Below are 14,721 nucleotides of genomic sequence, written 5' to 3'. Positions count from 1 at the left end.
CTCCAAGTAGCTGAAACTACAGGTGCAGGCCACCATGCCTGGCTAATTAAAAAAATTGTTTTCGCCGGGTACTGTGGCTCACACCTGTAATCCCAGCACTTTGGGAGGCCGAGGTGGGTGGATCACAAGTTCAGGAGATTGAGACCATCTTGGCTAACACGGTGAAACCCCATCACTACTAAAAATACAAAAAATTAGCCAGGCATGGTGGCAGGCGCCTGTAGTCCCAGCTACTTGGGAGGCCGAGGCAGGAGAATGGTGTGAACCTGGGAGGCGGAGCTTGCAGTGAGCCGAGATTGTGCTACTGCACTCCAGCCTGGGCGACAGAGCCAGACTCTGTTTCAAAAAAAAAAAAAAAATTGTAGCCAGGGTCTCGCTATTTTGCCCAGGCTGGTCTTGAACTCCTGGGCTCAAGTGATTCTCCCACCTTGGCTTCTCAAAGTGTTAGGATTATGGGTGTGAGCCACTGTGCTTGGCCCATTTTTATTTCTCAGTTGGAGTGCTGGCCACCAGATGATGTAGAAGCACAGGGAGAAGTGGTTTTTCTAGTGAGGCTGTCCTGGTTGCAGGGGACATGGTTTTTCTGAGGTGGTTTTTCTAGTGGGGCTGAGAGGTGGTTTTTTCTAGTGGGGCTGTCCTGGTTGTGGGTGGAGACAGGATGGCTTGATGGAGCTGTGGAATGCAAAGTGCTGTGAGCCTGGAGGCAGGTGACCGGTGGCTAGATTTTCAATGAAATAGTGCACTATCAGGGGATTCCATGAATATGGACAAGCAGCCCAGTTAGAGGGAGCCCTGGAAAACTGTCCAAAAGGCTTATTAAACAGATGGTGGGTGAGCACACAGCGAGAAAGCAGCGATGCTGGCAGAGTGAACAAGCCATGCCAAGCTGACCTCATTCCCTTTTTGGATATGGTTCTTAGACAGACTGATAGGGGTGAACAGTGCGGGCAAGGCCTCTCGTGACATCCAGGTGGACAAAACGGGAACTTGTGGAAGCAGATCAGGGAGCTGAGTTCCTGGCAGCAGAATGATGGCACCCAAAGCACTTTCTCCTAACTGCTTGATTTCAGGTCACGACAAGGCTTTGTGTGTGTGCTTGGGTAGAGTTCTGCCTCCAGCACCTCCCTGTGGAAAGATTTTAGCGATGGCTTGGCGAGGATGGAGATGGCCTGCTGATGCAGCATGTGGGACTAATTGCTAATTTGTAGAATGACACAATCATGATCCAAAATTTTTTTCAGGGGCTGGAACAAATAGAAGATCCTACACTGAGGTAACAAACCAAAATACTAAAAAAAAAAAAAAAAAAAAAAGAACCAAAACCTGAAAAATGAGAAAAGACAGTTGCCCAAGCACATGAAGGGGCAGAGTTGGCTTAGTAGCTTTGTTGGAGGAAATCACGTTGGCGCCGTCCTCTCAGGTGACAGCACCGGCACGTGGCAGCCCACAAAGCTAAGAGGAGGCCAGGCCACATGGCCAAAGCTGTGACACCAGACCTGGGAGCCGGTGGCCCTGCTGGGTTTGCACAGGTCTGACTGTGCATAGGAGTTACTGTGCCCAGTGCTCCGTGTGACCCTGGGAGAGATTCTCAACCACAGACTGAACCTGGAGGATGGCCAGTGTAGTGATGGGTTTTGTGACTGTGTGGTTGGGGGAGCCGGGAAGTGTTCAGCTGGAAGAAAGGAGACTTGGGGGTGGGGAGGGGCATAAGCATTGTCTTGAAATATTTATGGGCTGTTGTATGGGAAGGGGATGTTATTGAAGGCTCATATGGAAGGTTTTACACGGGTTATCTCATTTATTCCTCATCTGTTTTCTGAGGTGCATGCTATTATTATCATCAGTATTTTGCAGATGATGAAATAGAGGCTTTGAGAGGGTGAGCGACTTGCCTAAAGGCTCCTGCTGGTAAGCGGCTTGTCCTGGGAGTGGGGACAGGAATGTGGCTGAGACTTAAGACATCAGATGTGGGGCTAGTGAGCACTCTTTGAGCTCCCCTTCACTTCTGTGTTCTGTGTTACTATGGAGCTATCTTCTCTCCAGCTTGTTAGGGGAGCTATGGAAGCAAGCATTTTGTCTTACTCTGATAAGAGCAGCAGAGTCTGTAGGTGCTGAAAATCCCTGCACATGGAAAAGTTTTACTTTATATGTTTCCAGTATAAAACCTTGGAAGATCTCCTGCTTTCTTTCAGAAGAGTCTGGTATTTCCCAAGTTCTTTTCACACGTGTGGCAGGGCATACTTAGGAGTGTAGTAGGTGGATTTGAATCCCACCTCTGCCACCTAATACACTTTTGATAAGGATACGTCTGTAAGCTTCTCAGTCTTCATTTATGAGTGGGGATAATAATGCACCTCTTAGGATTAAACAAATGAATAAAACAGTTCTGTGCACAGTACCTAATACATAGATAGTGTTCATTAAACAGAAGCTATTGTTACAATGAATAACAGTACTCAAAGCATCATTTTGACCATCAGGACCACAAAGGTGAAAAACACAAGCTCCTCTATCTCAGAGCTTTTGCCATAGATAGAAATACATGATGAATATATAATAAATGTGTTGTAACAGTAACCAGCAGAAGGTGTTAAGGGGCAGGGTAAGGGGGTCAGAAACACGATGGTGGGGTGGGCGGGTGGGTGACAGGTTTTGAAAATGAAATTCCATGTGTGTAATGAGGAGGGTCCCCTGAGCACCTCTCATAACAAACATTTATGTAACATAGAATGAAAAGAAATTAAATATTTAGGACTCAGTCTACGCAATGCATACAAAACAACATTAAAAGGCCACATTGATAAGGCAGCACAAAAAAACAAAGCATACAAAATGGAATGCATTTGAAAGCATTAAAAATAAAAACATAGATAACACTTTTCCTCAGTATGAAGAAAATAAAACCTTCTTTCTGGCTGGGCCTGCAGCAGCTATAAGCCTTGCAAATCCTTGGGCTCAGAACATCTGGGAGGAGCAGAAGGCGCTAAAGAGAAGACGTGGGGGAGGTGGGGTGTGGAGATTTCTTGAAATAAGCCTTTGTGAAGCGTTGCCTCTTAAATAGGGAGAGCTCCTGTCAACATTGCCGGTCTTGATGGAGGTTGCCAAGGGTGTACCTTCTCCGCCCCTCCCATTTCTGCCCCAGCTGGGGACAGGGCTGTGGGGGGTATGGGAACCACCAGCATGGTTTGCCCACTTTGAAGCCCCAGAATATTCCGAGTTTGCTTCCTGTCCCTTTCATCACTGACAAAGTTTTCCTTTTAATCTCCAATCTTTAAGCCCCTAGACTCCTGTGTTCTTCCACCCACCTCTCGTGGTCTTCTAAAGAATCCAATGTGATAATGTGAATGCATCTGATAAATGGCCTTCCTAATGTGCTAAAGAAAACTCTCCCTGCTAAAATGTTATTTTAACTTTTTTCTTTTTTAAGAAAATGCTCTTTAAAGAGGAGACGAAGCCTGAGCCTTAAAGCTCTAACTGGTTTTGTCTTTTTTTGTTGGTGGTTTTTTTCCCATGTGCTCTTTCTACTTTTGATTTAATCTTCCATATATTAAGTGCAGGGGATTAGCCAGGCCTCGGGCTAGAAAGTCTAAGAACTGTCAGCCCACTGGGTGAGAAAGCATCAAGTCCTAAAGACTGACAATGTAGTAGGCAGAGGCCAGCATGTGTCACTGGGAGACCCCACATGTGGTCTCCCACTCCAAGCGTTGTCACCGTGGAAAGGTGAGCAACATACAGGACATGGACAGTGTCCCTTCCTTCCTCCCTTTCTTTCTTTCCTCATCAGTGGATGTATTGAGTTTCTTCCATGTACAAGGCACTGTGGCTGCAAAAATAACTCTTGTTCCCAACAAATCTTCCATCCAACAGTGAATCCTTATAGCCGTGGTGTCCGAAACTGCTGCACACATGCTGGAAAGCACAGACCTGGGTTAGCGAGGCCAGAATCTGCATCCCAGCTTTTCCCCTGGCTGGCACAGATGAAGGCCTGGAGGCCTCTTTAGTCAAACAGGGCTGGTCCTAGAATATCCCCCACTTGGGGTTGTCATGAGGACGGCATGGGATAATGTGGGAGCCTCTGGCATGTGGTAGGCATTGAATAGATTTTTGTTTTTTGTTTTTTTTTTCAAAGAAAAAAGGAGCTCTGGGGTGGAGGAAACACACGGACTCTCAGAAGTGGTCCAGTAGTGTGTCCTGGACTACTAGAGTCCATCCTGTGCCTGTAGAGAGGTGAATACCAAGACAGAAAAGGGCCTCGGGGGAACCCAAAGGAAGAGAGGGAGTGCCTCATCCAACAGCGCCCACAGGACCCTTCAAAGCAACCACAAGACTAGATTGTACCAGTTCCTTTTTCAAGCGTGCAAACCATGTCTGTTACACTCCTCCAGGTCATTGTTCTTAGTTTGGGTTCTCCCAAAAGTGGAGCTTGTGACGGGGACTCTGAGGGAAGCAGGTGTGTAGGAGCTGGAAGTGTGAGACCGGAAAGAGGAAGAAGCCAGTCAAGAAGGTGAGGGAGCCAGTGACTACTGTGAGGTTCAATTCCAGAGGGACCCTCTGAGGAACTGTGCAGAAAGCATCTCATAATTACTCTCCCAAAGGATGGGGCTGCTGCTCTCCATCTGTCACCCCTGTCACCCCCTTGGTTAAGAGCTGCTCTACTGTAGTTGCTCAGTGTGGGCTTAGCGGACTTGGGAAGGGAGTGGGGGCAGGGAGGGCTGCTGGGTGCTTGCTGTGGGCACTATTGGCTTGCCCAGGAGAGTCCACTGCAGCTTCAGCTGCAATCAGAGGTGAGCAGAGGGGATGTGGCACAGGACACTGAGGGCAGTTGCACTAGTTTTGTCCACACAGATTCCAGACTCATTTTAAGGCATTGTGTGAACACAGCTTGTGGGTGGGAATTCAACCATGGTATGGCTTTGCTGATAGCTCTCAGATATGGCTTTGGAGAAGAGAGTGGCAGACACTTGGAGCCATTACTTAATTTACCTAGAAGATCATTTGATCAAATAGCAGACCTTGATATCTATTTTTCACCCATCCAAATATAACTGAGGGCTTCCTACGTGCCCATTGATGTGCTTGGCTCTGGAATAGAACGTAAACAAAAGAAATGGCTTCTGACTTTTTTTTTTTAAGAGACAGGATCTTGCCGTGTCACCCAGGCTGGAGTGTGGTGGTGTGATCACAGCTCCCTGCAGCCTCAAACTCCTGGGCTCATGCAGTGCTCCCACCCCAGCCTCTTGAGTAGCTAAGACCACAGGTGTGCACCGCCACACTCAGCTAATCTTTAAAACAATTTTTATAGAGACGGGGTCTCAATCTATTGCTCAGGCTGGTCTTGAACTCCTGGCCTCAAGCGATCCTTCCACTTTGGCCTCCCAAAATCCTGGGATTACAGGCTGAGTCACAGCACTTGGCCTGGTTTCTGATTTTGATAAACTCCATCTAGTGCTGGAAACTCTTCTTTGAATAAAAAAGGATGTGGGATTAAGGGAGTCTAGGAAAATGTGCTGTAACTGTCCCTTTTTGGGAGAGTCATAGTGTGTATTAAAAACTCTTAAAGTCCTGCAATAAGGAAGCCATTTTATACTTTGTTTAACCCAACCTCTCCTAAATACATTGGGCCATCACATTCCAATCCCATCTCACCACTTGTGAAGTGATGGGGGGAGACAGTTCCCACATTCCAATTCTTCCTCGGCCACCCTGTCAGCACCAGGTGTCCCGGTGCCATTGTGAGTAGTTAAGGGCCTTGCCTTTGCCTTGGGTGCTTCATCCCTTCTCAGCATCTTTGCTCTGTAGGCATCCTCTGTAGCTGAGGGGCCCTCCATCTGGAGGAAGGGGATCTGGGATCTCAGCCCTTCAGACTTATTTATAAGAGCTTTAGTAATGGGTGTCCAGGAGAACAATATTTGATCCAAAGGAATGACTCTCTAATGGAGATATAAAGTACTACAGCATTTGTTTAGGGAAGATAATTTTAGATGGGCTGAAGTTAGGTCCCAGCATTGCCTCTAAAACCACTCTGCCTAGAAGGGCCCTGCTTAATATATATTACCCTTGAGTGATAGACTTCTTTGACAAGTACTTAGGAAGCCCTGGATTGCTGAGAGCTGATACATGTGGGAGAAAAACTGCCTGCTGGCATTGCTGTAGGTGTGACCAGACTTCAGAATTCAGTGTCACTGCATGCAGTTTCTGTGCCATCTCTGGCACCCTCCCTTCCTTGGTCTCTGTTTCCGTACATCAGAGCTCTTGTTCCACCAGCCTCCTGGGGATATTGTGTGTGAAAATTTATACTTGATAGACATAGATCTGTGTTTATAGCATGATGCAAACATTTCAGTAATATCATTTCTGAGTTCCTGTGTTCATGTCCCTTTAGTCTTAGGACAGCAACTGATAAGAATAATATTTATTGAGCACTTACTATGTGCAGGGACCACACTTAGTACTTGATGTGAGTTGTCATGCTATGCTTGGGTCTTAAAAGATTTGAGATGGAGAAAAAGTAATGGAACAGTCTCTTCCCATTGATGGTTCCCCATGTCTCCCTTTGCCACCATGGAGCTCTGGGAAGGAAGAATGTGCTAGCATTGGACTAAGCGAAAACTACAGTGATGCATTTGGAAGTGGAAGAGCAAGGGGAGATGCGAGAGGAAGAGCCCTGGAGAAAGAGAGGAATGAACTGGATGTTTTGTCTGCCTGTCCAACCTGGCCTCTGCCTGCTGCATCTGCTCTGAGCTCCTGGAGGCTGACCTACCCTCTGGCTTCTAGTTTGGGTTGTGCTACTGGGAGGAACTGACGAGAGATTGAAGGTTGGAGCAGTGAGAGGTTGGGTGTTTCTTCCCTGTCACCTCACCAGAGGTTGGCTGTGACTCTCCACCAAAGGCTGCATCATCTCTGTCCATATGGCCACCCCTGCCAGGTCCTGATAACAGCTTCCTCCTCTGCCCCTCCAGGCCTTGGGGTCATACCAGCTGCTTCTGTTGCCAGCCCTGGGTCCTTTGCACCATCCTTCACTGGTCTCTTCATACTCTGTCTTTGTAAATTGCCCTCTCTGTTTTGTTGTTATTGTAGTAAGGACATTCAACATGAGATCTACTTTCTTAACAGATTTTCGAGTGTATAATAGTATTATCAACCATAGGCACAATGTTATACAGCAGATCTCTTATTTATCTTGCACGACTGAAATTTTTATCTGTTGAATGACATCTCCTCATTTCTCCCACTCTCCAGCCCCTGGCAACTATGGTTTTTCTCTCTGTTTCTATGAGCTTGGCTAGTTTGAGAATTCATATAAGTGGAATCATGCAGTGTTTGCCCTTCTATGACTGGCTTATTCACTTAGCATAATGTCTAGGTTAATCTATGGTTGTCACATGCAACAAGCTTCCCTTCTTTTTAAAGACTGATTATATGGCACTGTAGGGTTGCAATGTTGGATATCGCATGGGTACACGTTTCCTTTATCCTTCATCTGCTGATGGACATTTAGGTTGCTTGTATGTTTTGGCTACTGTGAATAATACTGCAATGAACATGGGAGTGCAGATATCTCTTTGAGATAGTGATTTCAATTGTTTTGGGTATTTGCCCAGGAGTAGGATTGCTGGATCATTCGTAATTTTTTGAAGAACCGCCATGCTGAGCCCCATAGTGGCTGCACTGATTTACAGTCCCACCAATAGCATGCAAGGGTTTTGCTTTCTCCACCTCCTCGCCAATATGATTTCTTTATTTATTTTGATAATAGCCATCCTAACAGGTATGAGATGATGTCCCCTTGTGGTTTCAATTTGCATTTCCCTGATAATTAGTGATGTTGGGCATCTTTTCCTGTTGGTCATTTGAATGTCATTGCCTTTGGAGAAATGTCTGTTCACATCCTTTCCCCATTTTTTAATCAGGTTGTTCTTTTGCTATTGGGTTAAATAGTCCTTCTTTGAAACTCTTCTTAATTACCTCTGTCTTGCTGTGACCCTGACATATGGGCAGGAGGGGTCACCAGCTCAGAGGGCAGAGCATGGCTGAGGGTTTAAAGTGTCCCACCAGGCCAGGGGTGGTGGCTCACGCCTATACTCCTAGCACTTTGGGAGGCAGAGGTGGAAGGTTCACTTGAGCACAGGAATCTGAGACAGCCTGAGCAACATAGTTAGACCCCATCTTTACAAAACATAAGAAAAGGCCAGATGTGGTGGCTCATGCCTGTAATCCCAGTAATTTAGGAGACTGAGGTGGGCAGATCACTTGAGCCTGAGAGTTTGAGACCAGCCTGGGTAATATAGTGAGACCCCATCTCTACTAAAAATAAAAAAAAATGAACTGGACATGGTGGCATGTGCCTGTAGTCCGAGCTATTGCAGAGGCTGAGCTGGAAGAATCACTTGAGCCCGGGAGCTCCAGGCTATAGCAAGCTATCACTGTGCCACTGCATTTCATCCTGGGTGACATAGTGGGACCCAGTCTCTTTTAAATAAATAAATAAGTCTCCCACAGGGGGCACAGGAAGGAGCCACCCCTGGGGTCTCAACCAGCCAGTCCTCCCCTACCTGAGGCTTCTGAAGGGAGAACGGAGGCTCTGGGCTGGGATGCAGGAATTTGGTGAAGAAGGGTTTGTCCTTCCTTGCTGGGAAGGCCGTGAACTTCTCCATTGCCTTCCAGGTAGCCCCCTCTGCATTGTGTGCTGCAGGAAAACCTGTTTGTATTAGGAAGCCCACATTCTGGGCCTACTTATTTGGTGCCCAGATGGTTCCTGTATTTACAAAAGCCCAGCACACTGACAGGACCTGCGGACACATGGATACATATTTTGCTTTTCTTTTTAGGCAATATTTGAATCTTTCAAATTTAATTGCAGTCAGAAGCAGGATGCTTGCAATCCCCGAGGCAAAGCAAATAGCCAGGGCCTCTAGCGGGGCTGTGGTGGCTGCTCCAGGCAGACTACCCAGCCAGTCACCTGCAGTGCCTGTGGGCTGGCTTCTTGCTCTTGCTGAAGGTCAAGGGCCTCTTCCCTCTCTGGCTGGGTGGGCTGCGGTTGGAGGAGGTTAAGGGAGCTGACTCCAGCCTGCCTGGAACCAGTGGCAACTTGTTGAGTTTCTGTTGAGGCTGAGAGAATCTGACCTGAGCTAAGAAATCAGGTGCTTTCCTCACACAAGAGTGAGTCACCAATCTGGCCATTCCCAGTGGGACCTGGTTTTGTGTCCCAAGGCTGGGTCTTGGAGGTGTTTTGTTGAATCTTGAAATTATTGTAGGTAGGGCTGCTGCTAGCTCGTAAGGCAGCATTGTGCAAGTGAGACAAAGGCAGAGCTTCTGGCAGGGCAGCCCCCAGCAACCCCCAGCAGGGTGCAAATCTTGGCCAAAAGAGCAGCAGCTGAATTTCAGTGCCCAGGTGTCCCTGGGACGTGCCCCTGTGCAGGACACAACGTGCGCAACTGCACATGTCCAAGGCATGATGGTATTCTTGTTACAGCCTTCTACACTTTATATCTTCCTTTCCTCTTTCTTTGATTCCTTTTTTTTTTTCCAAAACCATTGACCTAGATGCCCCTGGGGCTACATTTACCAAGTACATTGAGACAATGTTCTGTGATCACACGCCATTTTCTTCTACCTCACTGTGATTAATAAGTCTCTCCTTGTATTGTCCAGGCAGGGAAGAGGCGTTTGCTATAGACTCACAGAGTTCTGTAACAATCGCCTCCTTTAATTCATTAGATTCTAATTTGCCTCAATTATTTTAATTCCTTGCATGTAATAAAAGCAGTTGGATTCTTTGCCCACTGCAGTCTTACAAAGAACACCTTGTATTATTCATTTCTTTCCTCAAAGCACATGTTATTGGTGCTTACCTTGTGCTAGGTGCTGGGAAGATAAAGATGAATGAATAAGACAACATCCCTGCCCTTGAGAAACTCATAATCTAGTCAGGGAGTGAGGCATGTAAACAGATAAATCACAGTGCAGGAGTGTGTTTGCTGCAGGAAGGACAGAAGCAGGGAAGCTGCTGGTGGAATGCCTGCTGCTGGGGTGCAATCTAGATGCAAGGAAGGCTTTGCTGAGTAGCTGCCATTTGAGCCATCTCTTATGATGAGTAGGTTTTTGTTCATCCTAAGGGAAAGAAAGGCAGGAAGGAGAATAAATGCTAAGTCAGGAGTGGATATGGCATATTCAAGGTAAGGTGGGAGGTTCACCTGGCTGGAGCCTGGGGTATGTGAAGGTTGGGGCCTGAAGGGAGCTGGGACTTTATACCTGAGGAGTGTGGGGTTTATCCTGTGTGTAAATAGGCCAACACAGGGCCTGTGAATGGGGTGTGACATTATCACATTTTCCTTTATAGAATACACTCCACATGGGAGGGTGGCCTGGTAGAGGAGACTCTGGTTAGACAGTCCTGGATTTTAATCTTGGCACTGCTACCTCCTTCAGTGAGTCATTTAATCTCCTCATGCCTTCACTTTCTCATTAAAAAATAGGGATGAGGGGCCGGATGCGGTGGCTTATGCCTGTAATCCCAGCACTTTGGGAGGCTGAGGTGGGCAGATCACCTGAGGTCAGGAGTTCGAGACCAGCCTGACCAACATGGAGAAACCCCATCTCTACTAAAAATACAAAATTAGCTGGGTGTGGTGGTGCATGCCTGTAATCGCAGCTACTTGAGGGCTGAGGCAGGAGAATCGCTTGAACCCAGGATCATGCCATTGCACTCTAGCCTGGGAAACAAGAGTGAAACTCTGTCTCAATCAATCAATCAATCAATCAAATCAATCAATAAAAATTTAAAAAATAAGGATAAGGATGGTAATGCCTACTTAATTTGGTTGTAGAACGGATTGAATGATTAAATGAGTTGATATCCATAACAGAGTTTCCCACCGGTGGAATAAGTCCAGAACCCATAAATAGATTCCAGGTGTGTTGGGAACCCTGGCTTCTTCAGTGCCCTGGGAGCCTGGACAGAGCCGTAGGCAGCCTCATCTGTTCACTCCAGGGTGCCTTGTAAACATCTTCTGTGTGTGCACCATAGCATAAGTAAAGTTGGAAACCAGTGGTCTACAGCCTTGGCGAGTCCCTCCTATCTCATAAGTCCTTAAGCGATGTGGTTGTTGACTGTATCAGGACAACCACTACAGGAGGAGGGGAGATAGGCAGTAGGTGCGAGACTCCGGGGACATTTCTGAAGTAGACCTGGCAGAATTTTGTGACCAGCTGGATGTCAGGAAGGTGGGGCACCCTTGAGGAGGAAGCAGCATTCGCAATGACTGCAGGATTTATGATGTAGACTGGATGGGAGGTGATGCTATTAATGGAAATTGTTATGGAAATTAGAGCATGTGGGGTTGGAGGTGTGAATGTGAATGGAGGAAGTGGAGACTGGCTGGTAGACTCCTTTTTCAACAAGTTTTGCAAGTTAAGGAAGGAGGATGACAGGATGAAGGTATGAGGAGGAGGTGTGCTTAGGGGGAATGCTGGGGGTATGTGAGAGGCTTCAGGATGCTTGTGGGCTAAAGGAAAAGAGGCAGCAAAGTCGAAAAATGGAAGATGCAGGAAGAGCACATACTACTCTCTAGAATGTGCCTCTTGGACAGCGTCAGCCCCACTGGAGGAGTGTCCGCCAATAACTGGCAACTGGGCAGTTGTCCAGATATGATTTACAATAAGGCATCAGTTTCATGAGGCACTGTCTAAATTATTGCACTTCACCAATTGCAGGTTCCCTGCTGACAGTGGGCCGGGGGGGTCAAACAATTCAATCATGTGCCACCACTTATAAATTGAAAATCAGTGGGGTGCAAAATGGATTACCATCAAAATCCATTCAGGTGCAAAACCAAATTTAAAACCCCCTAACCTTTAAAAATCACCCCTTTCCTGATTCTTCACAATGCTCTGACATTGAGTCTTTATATCCCCCAGATGAGCAAGTGTCAATAGATATGGCTGCAAGAAACCAAAAGTAATGGGGGAAGAGCTCCCCATCGTGCCTTCCTTTTGGAATTTGCAAACAGGGTGGATTTATGCATTAATGCACTGGCAATTCTGTTAGTTTCTCCGAGGCAGTGGTTCTCAAACTTAAGTGTGTAATAAAATCCCTGGAGGGCTGATGTAAATTCAGATTGCCAGGCTCTACTTCCTAGTTTGACTCAGTAGGTCTGGGGTTGAGCCTGAGAAGTTGCGTTTGTAGCAAGTTCCTAGGGAATGCTGATGTTGCCGGCCCTGGGACCACACTTTGAAAATCTCTGCCCAAAGATCTAAATTTGACAATCTGAGATTTATTTTGACAATCCACTAGTAAAGCATGCTTTGATTGGTGTTAAGTCTGTTAATACATCAAAATTTTGTTCAAGAAACCTGAAAAGAGACTAGTTCAAAGAGACCCAGATTAATCTGAGTGCTTTGTGTTCAGAGGTGAGGTTGGGAGGATGACATTGAGAGGATGGAGGCCCCCCCAACACCATTCCCCCAGCTCACCATTCCAGAAAATTGTGTGTGCTCAGAGCACAAATGATATCATTAAGGTTTAACAAAGCCTGCTCTCTGCTGGTCCCTGGATGGAAACTGTTGATGTCTTTTGGTGCCAAACTTCCTCTCTTGACTTGGAAGTTGATTTTCCTGGGAATGTTAGACAAGCTGCTGTCAGCCTAAACATTGGTTCTTCCCACCTCTGCATGATCCCAAAGATGTATTTTTCCATCTAAATCAATGCTATGTGATTGTAGTTCTACTCTCTTGCTCTTTTTGAGTTGAAGGTATTGTCTTTCTGTAGTTGTCACCAGGCCCAATATGAAGTGTCGTCTTCAGGATGGAAAAATTAATCCCAGAACTAGTCCAGATGTGGTTGCTGCTTCCTTTACATTTTGTTTCCTGTCTCTCTCTTCCAGGAGAAATTGAGCGATGCACGTACATCAAATACCACTACTCCTCAGCAACCATCCCCAGGAACCTCACTTTCAATATCACGAAGACCATCCGTCAGGACGAGTGGCATGCCCTACGTAAGTGCACCTGAGTCTCGGTGGCTGTGACTGTGCCGTGAGGTCCCCTTTGGAGGGATCAGAGGATTGGATATGCCTCCTTCTGGGATCTCTGGATGGTCTCGGAACATTGAGATGGTTCCGTAAAGTGCCAATACCTTTGGGTCAGAATTGCCTCAGTTGGTTTTGATTGCGTTATAAATTCGGGGAGTTGGCTTCTAAAATTAAAGAACAAACCAACCATCAAAACTACAGAAATGACTAGTAATTAGACAGTTACCTTATTTCAGCACCCTGGTAGGCATGTAAGATTTCACCTACCTGACTGAACCAACTCTTGGGATTTATGAATAATTCCAGCCTGTCTCCAAGTTGCTTGGAATATTATTGTGGTAACCTGTTAGTCCCTTGGGTTGCATTTGTAAAGGATGAGACCAGCTGGTGGTTGCAGGATGCATCACATTGGAGATGTGCATCTGGTTGGGTCACTAAGAAGTAGGATGTGGTCTGTAAATCTACTGTTTACCCTTAAATGATAGGTTTTGGAACCCTGGTTCATGTGCAATTCCTCAGCAAAGATCAGAATATCTATGTGCACTGGTTAGGGCATTTCTTGGCCAGGGATCCTCAGAGACTTACATGACAACGAGAGGGTTAGTTAATAAGCAAACAGAGTTTGTTGGCTATTTTTACTCTTCTCCTCCATTGGGATACACTGCCTGTCTGTGGCAGGAGAGCTTTCCTTCTTGCGGGGACAGTTCTTCAGGCTGACACGTTCTTACTGTCGGCAAGTTCGTGCTGCCTCTGTTGATCTGTCATGCATTCATAGTCCATCTTTTTTCACCAGATTTTGAAAGGTTAAAATTCTGTCGGCATCTACATGTAAAGGAGGGTTCTTTGATTGTTTCCTGATAGTAAAGATCCCTTAATTGGTAAACTTTGAAGATGGTAGATCTGTAGGTGGAAAACATCTCTCTTCTCCTTATAGGTGCTTAGTTATCTTTTTTGTGGATTAGGCCCACTTAGTTATCTTTTTTGGGATTGGCTTTAGTTAAACCACCACAGCTTGGGGTGGGAGTGGGAGGTGAAAGAGACAAGTAAAATTAAACAGAACAATCATTCACTGGTGTCAGGAAGTGTATTGTGGCTGCGTGTCCAGATGATTGTCACTAAATACTCCTGGCCTGAAATGACGGAGCAGGTGCCAATGGATGAGACAGCATTCACCAGGCTGTTTTCCCTATAAGCTTTATCCATTACTAGAGACACTAAGCAGCACATGGGGGTGGAGAGCTAATGTTCAAAGAGGATTCCATGTGCTGGCATTGAGCTAAGCATACCACATATTTAATTTCAATGTTATATTTGCCTTAGAGACACTAGTCATCAGGGTTATTAATTTCCTTTTGGAGGTAGACATGTAAGGACTAAAATGTAGAAATATACAATAACTGCTTATTTCCCACAATGTATTAGTCTCATATAGTCCCTTCTTAGGAGCCTAAAAGGAATGTTCGAGATGGGTAAGACCTGTTGATTAACCACTGAAATCTAACTTAAGTTACGGGGGTCGTAATAGGATTCAGAATCTAAGAAGGAAGAAATTATTGACATAGCAGCTTCAGTTCAAATTAACTCAATTTAACCAAAGTGACCCTGTTTCTTTTTGTGCCAGTGAACACTGAGGCCACAGAGGGTTCTTTAAGGAGCTCAAGTTCGCGGGTGGAGGAGGGTGGGGGATGGGGAG

At 46.1% G+C, this 14,721-nt stretch overlaps 1 protein-coding gene across 1 annotated transcript in view; it reads left to right on the top strand.

Annotated features, from left to right (window-relative positions):
* Positions 1-14,721, top strand: part of TMEM178B (transmembrane protein 178B) — a 409,381-nt gene that overhangs the window by 124,402 nt on the left and 270,258 nt on the right. Inside the window, exon 2 of the mRNA XM_033193069.1 lies at positions 12,882-12,995. Within this exon, the coding sequence (XP_033048960.1) occupies positions 12,882-12,995 (114 nt within the window). The remainder of the gene's footprint in view (positions 1-12,881; positions 12,996-14,721) is intronic.

This window comes from Trachypithecus francoisi, unplaced genomic scaffold (genome assembly GCF_009764315.1).
Source record: "Trachypithecus francoisi isolate TF-2019V2 unplaced genomic scaffold, Tfra_2.0 Lachesis_group4, whole genome shotgun sequence".
NCBI classification, from domain to species: Eukaryota; Metazoa; Chordata; class Mammalia; order Primates; family Cercopithecidae; genus Trachypithecus; species Trachypithecus francoisi.
Note: the sequence above shows the minus strand (reverse complement) of the source record. Positions and strands in the feature narration are given on the sequence as shown.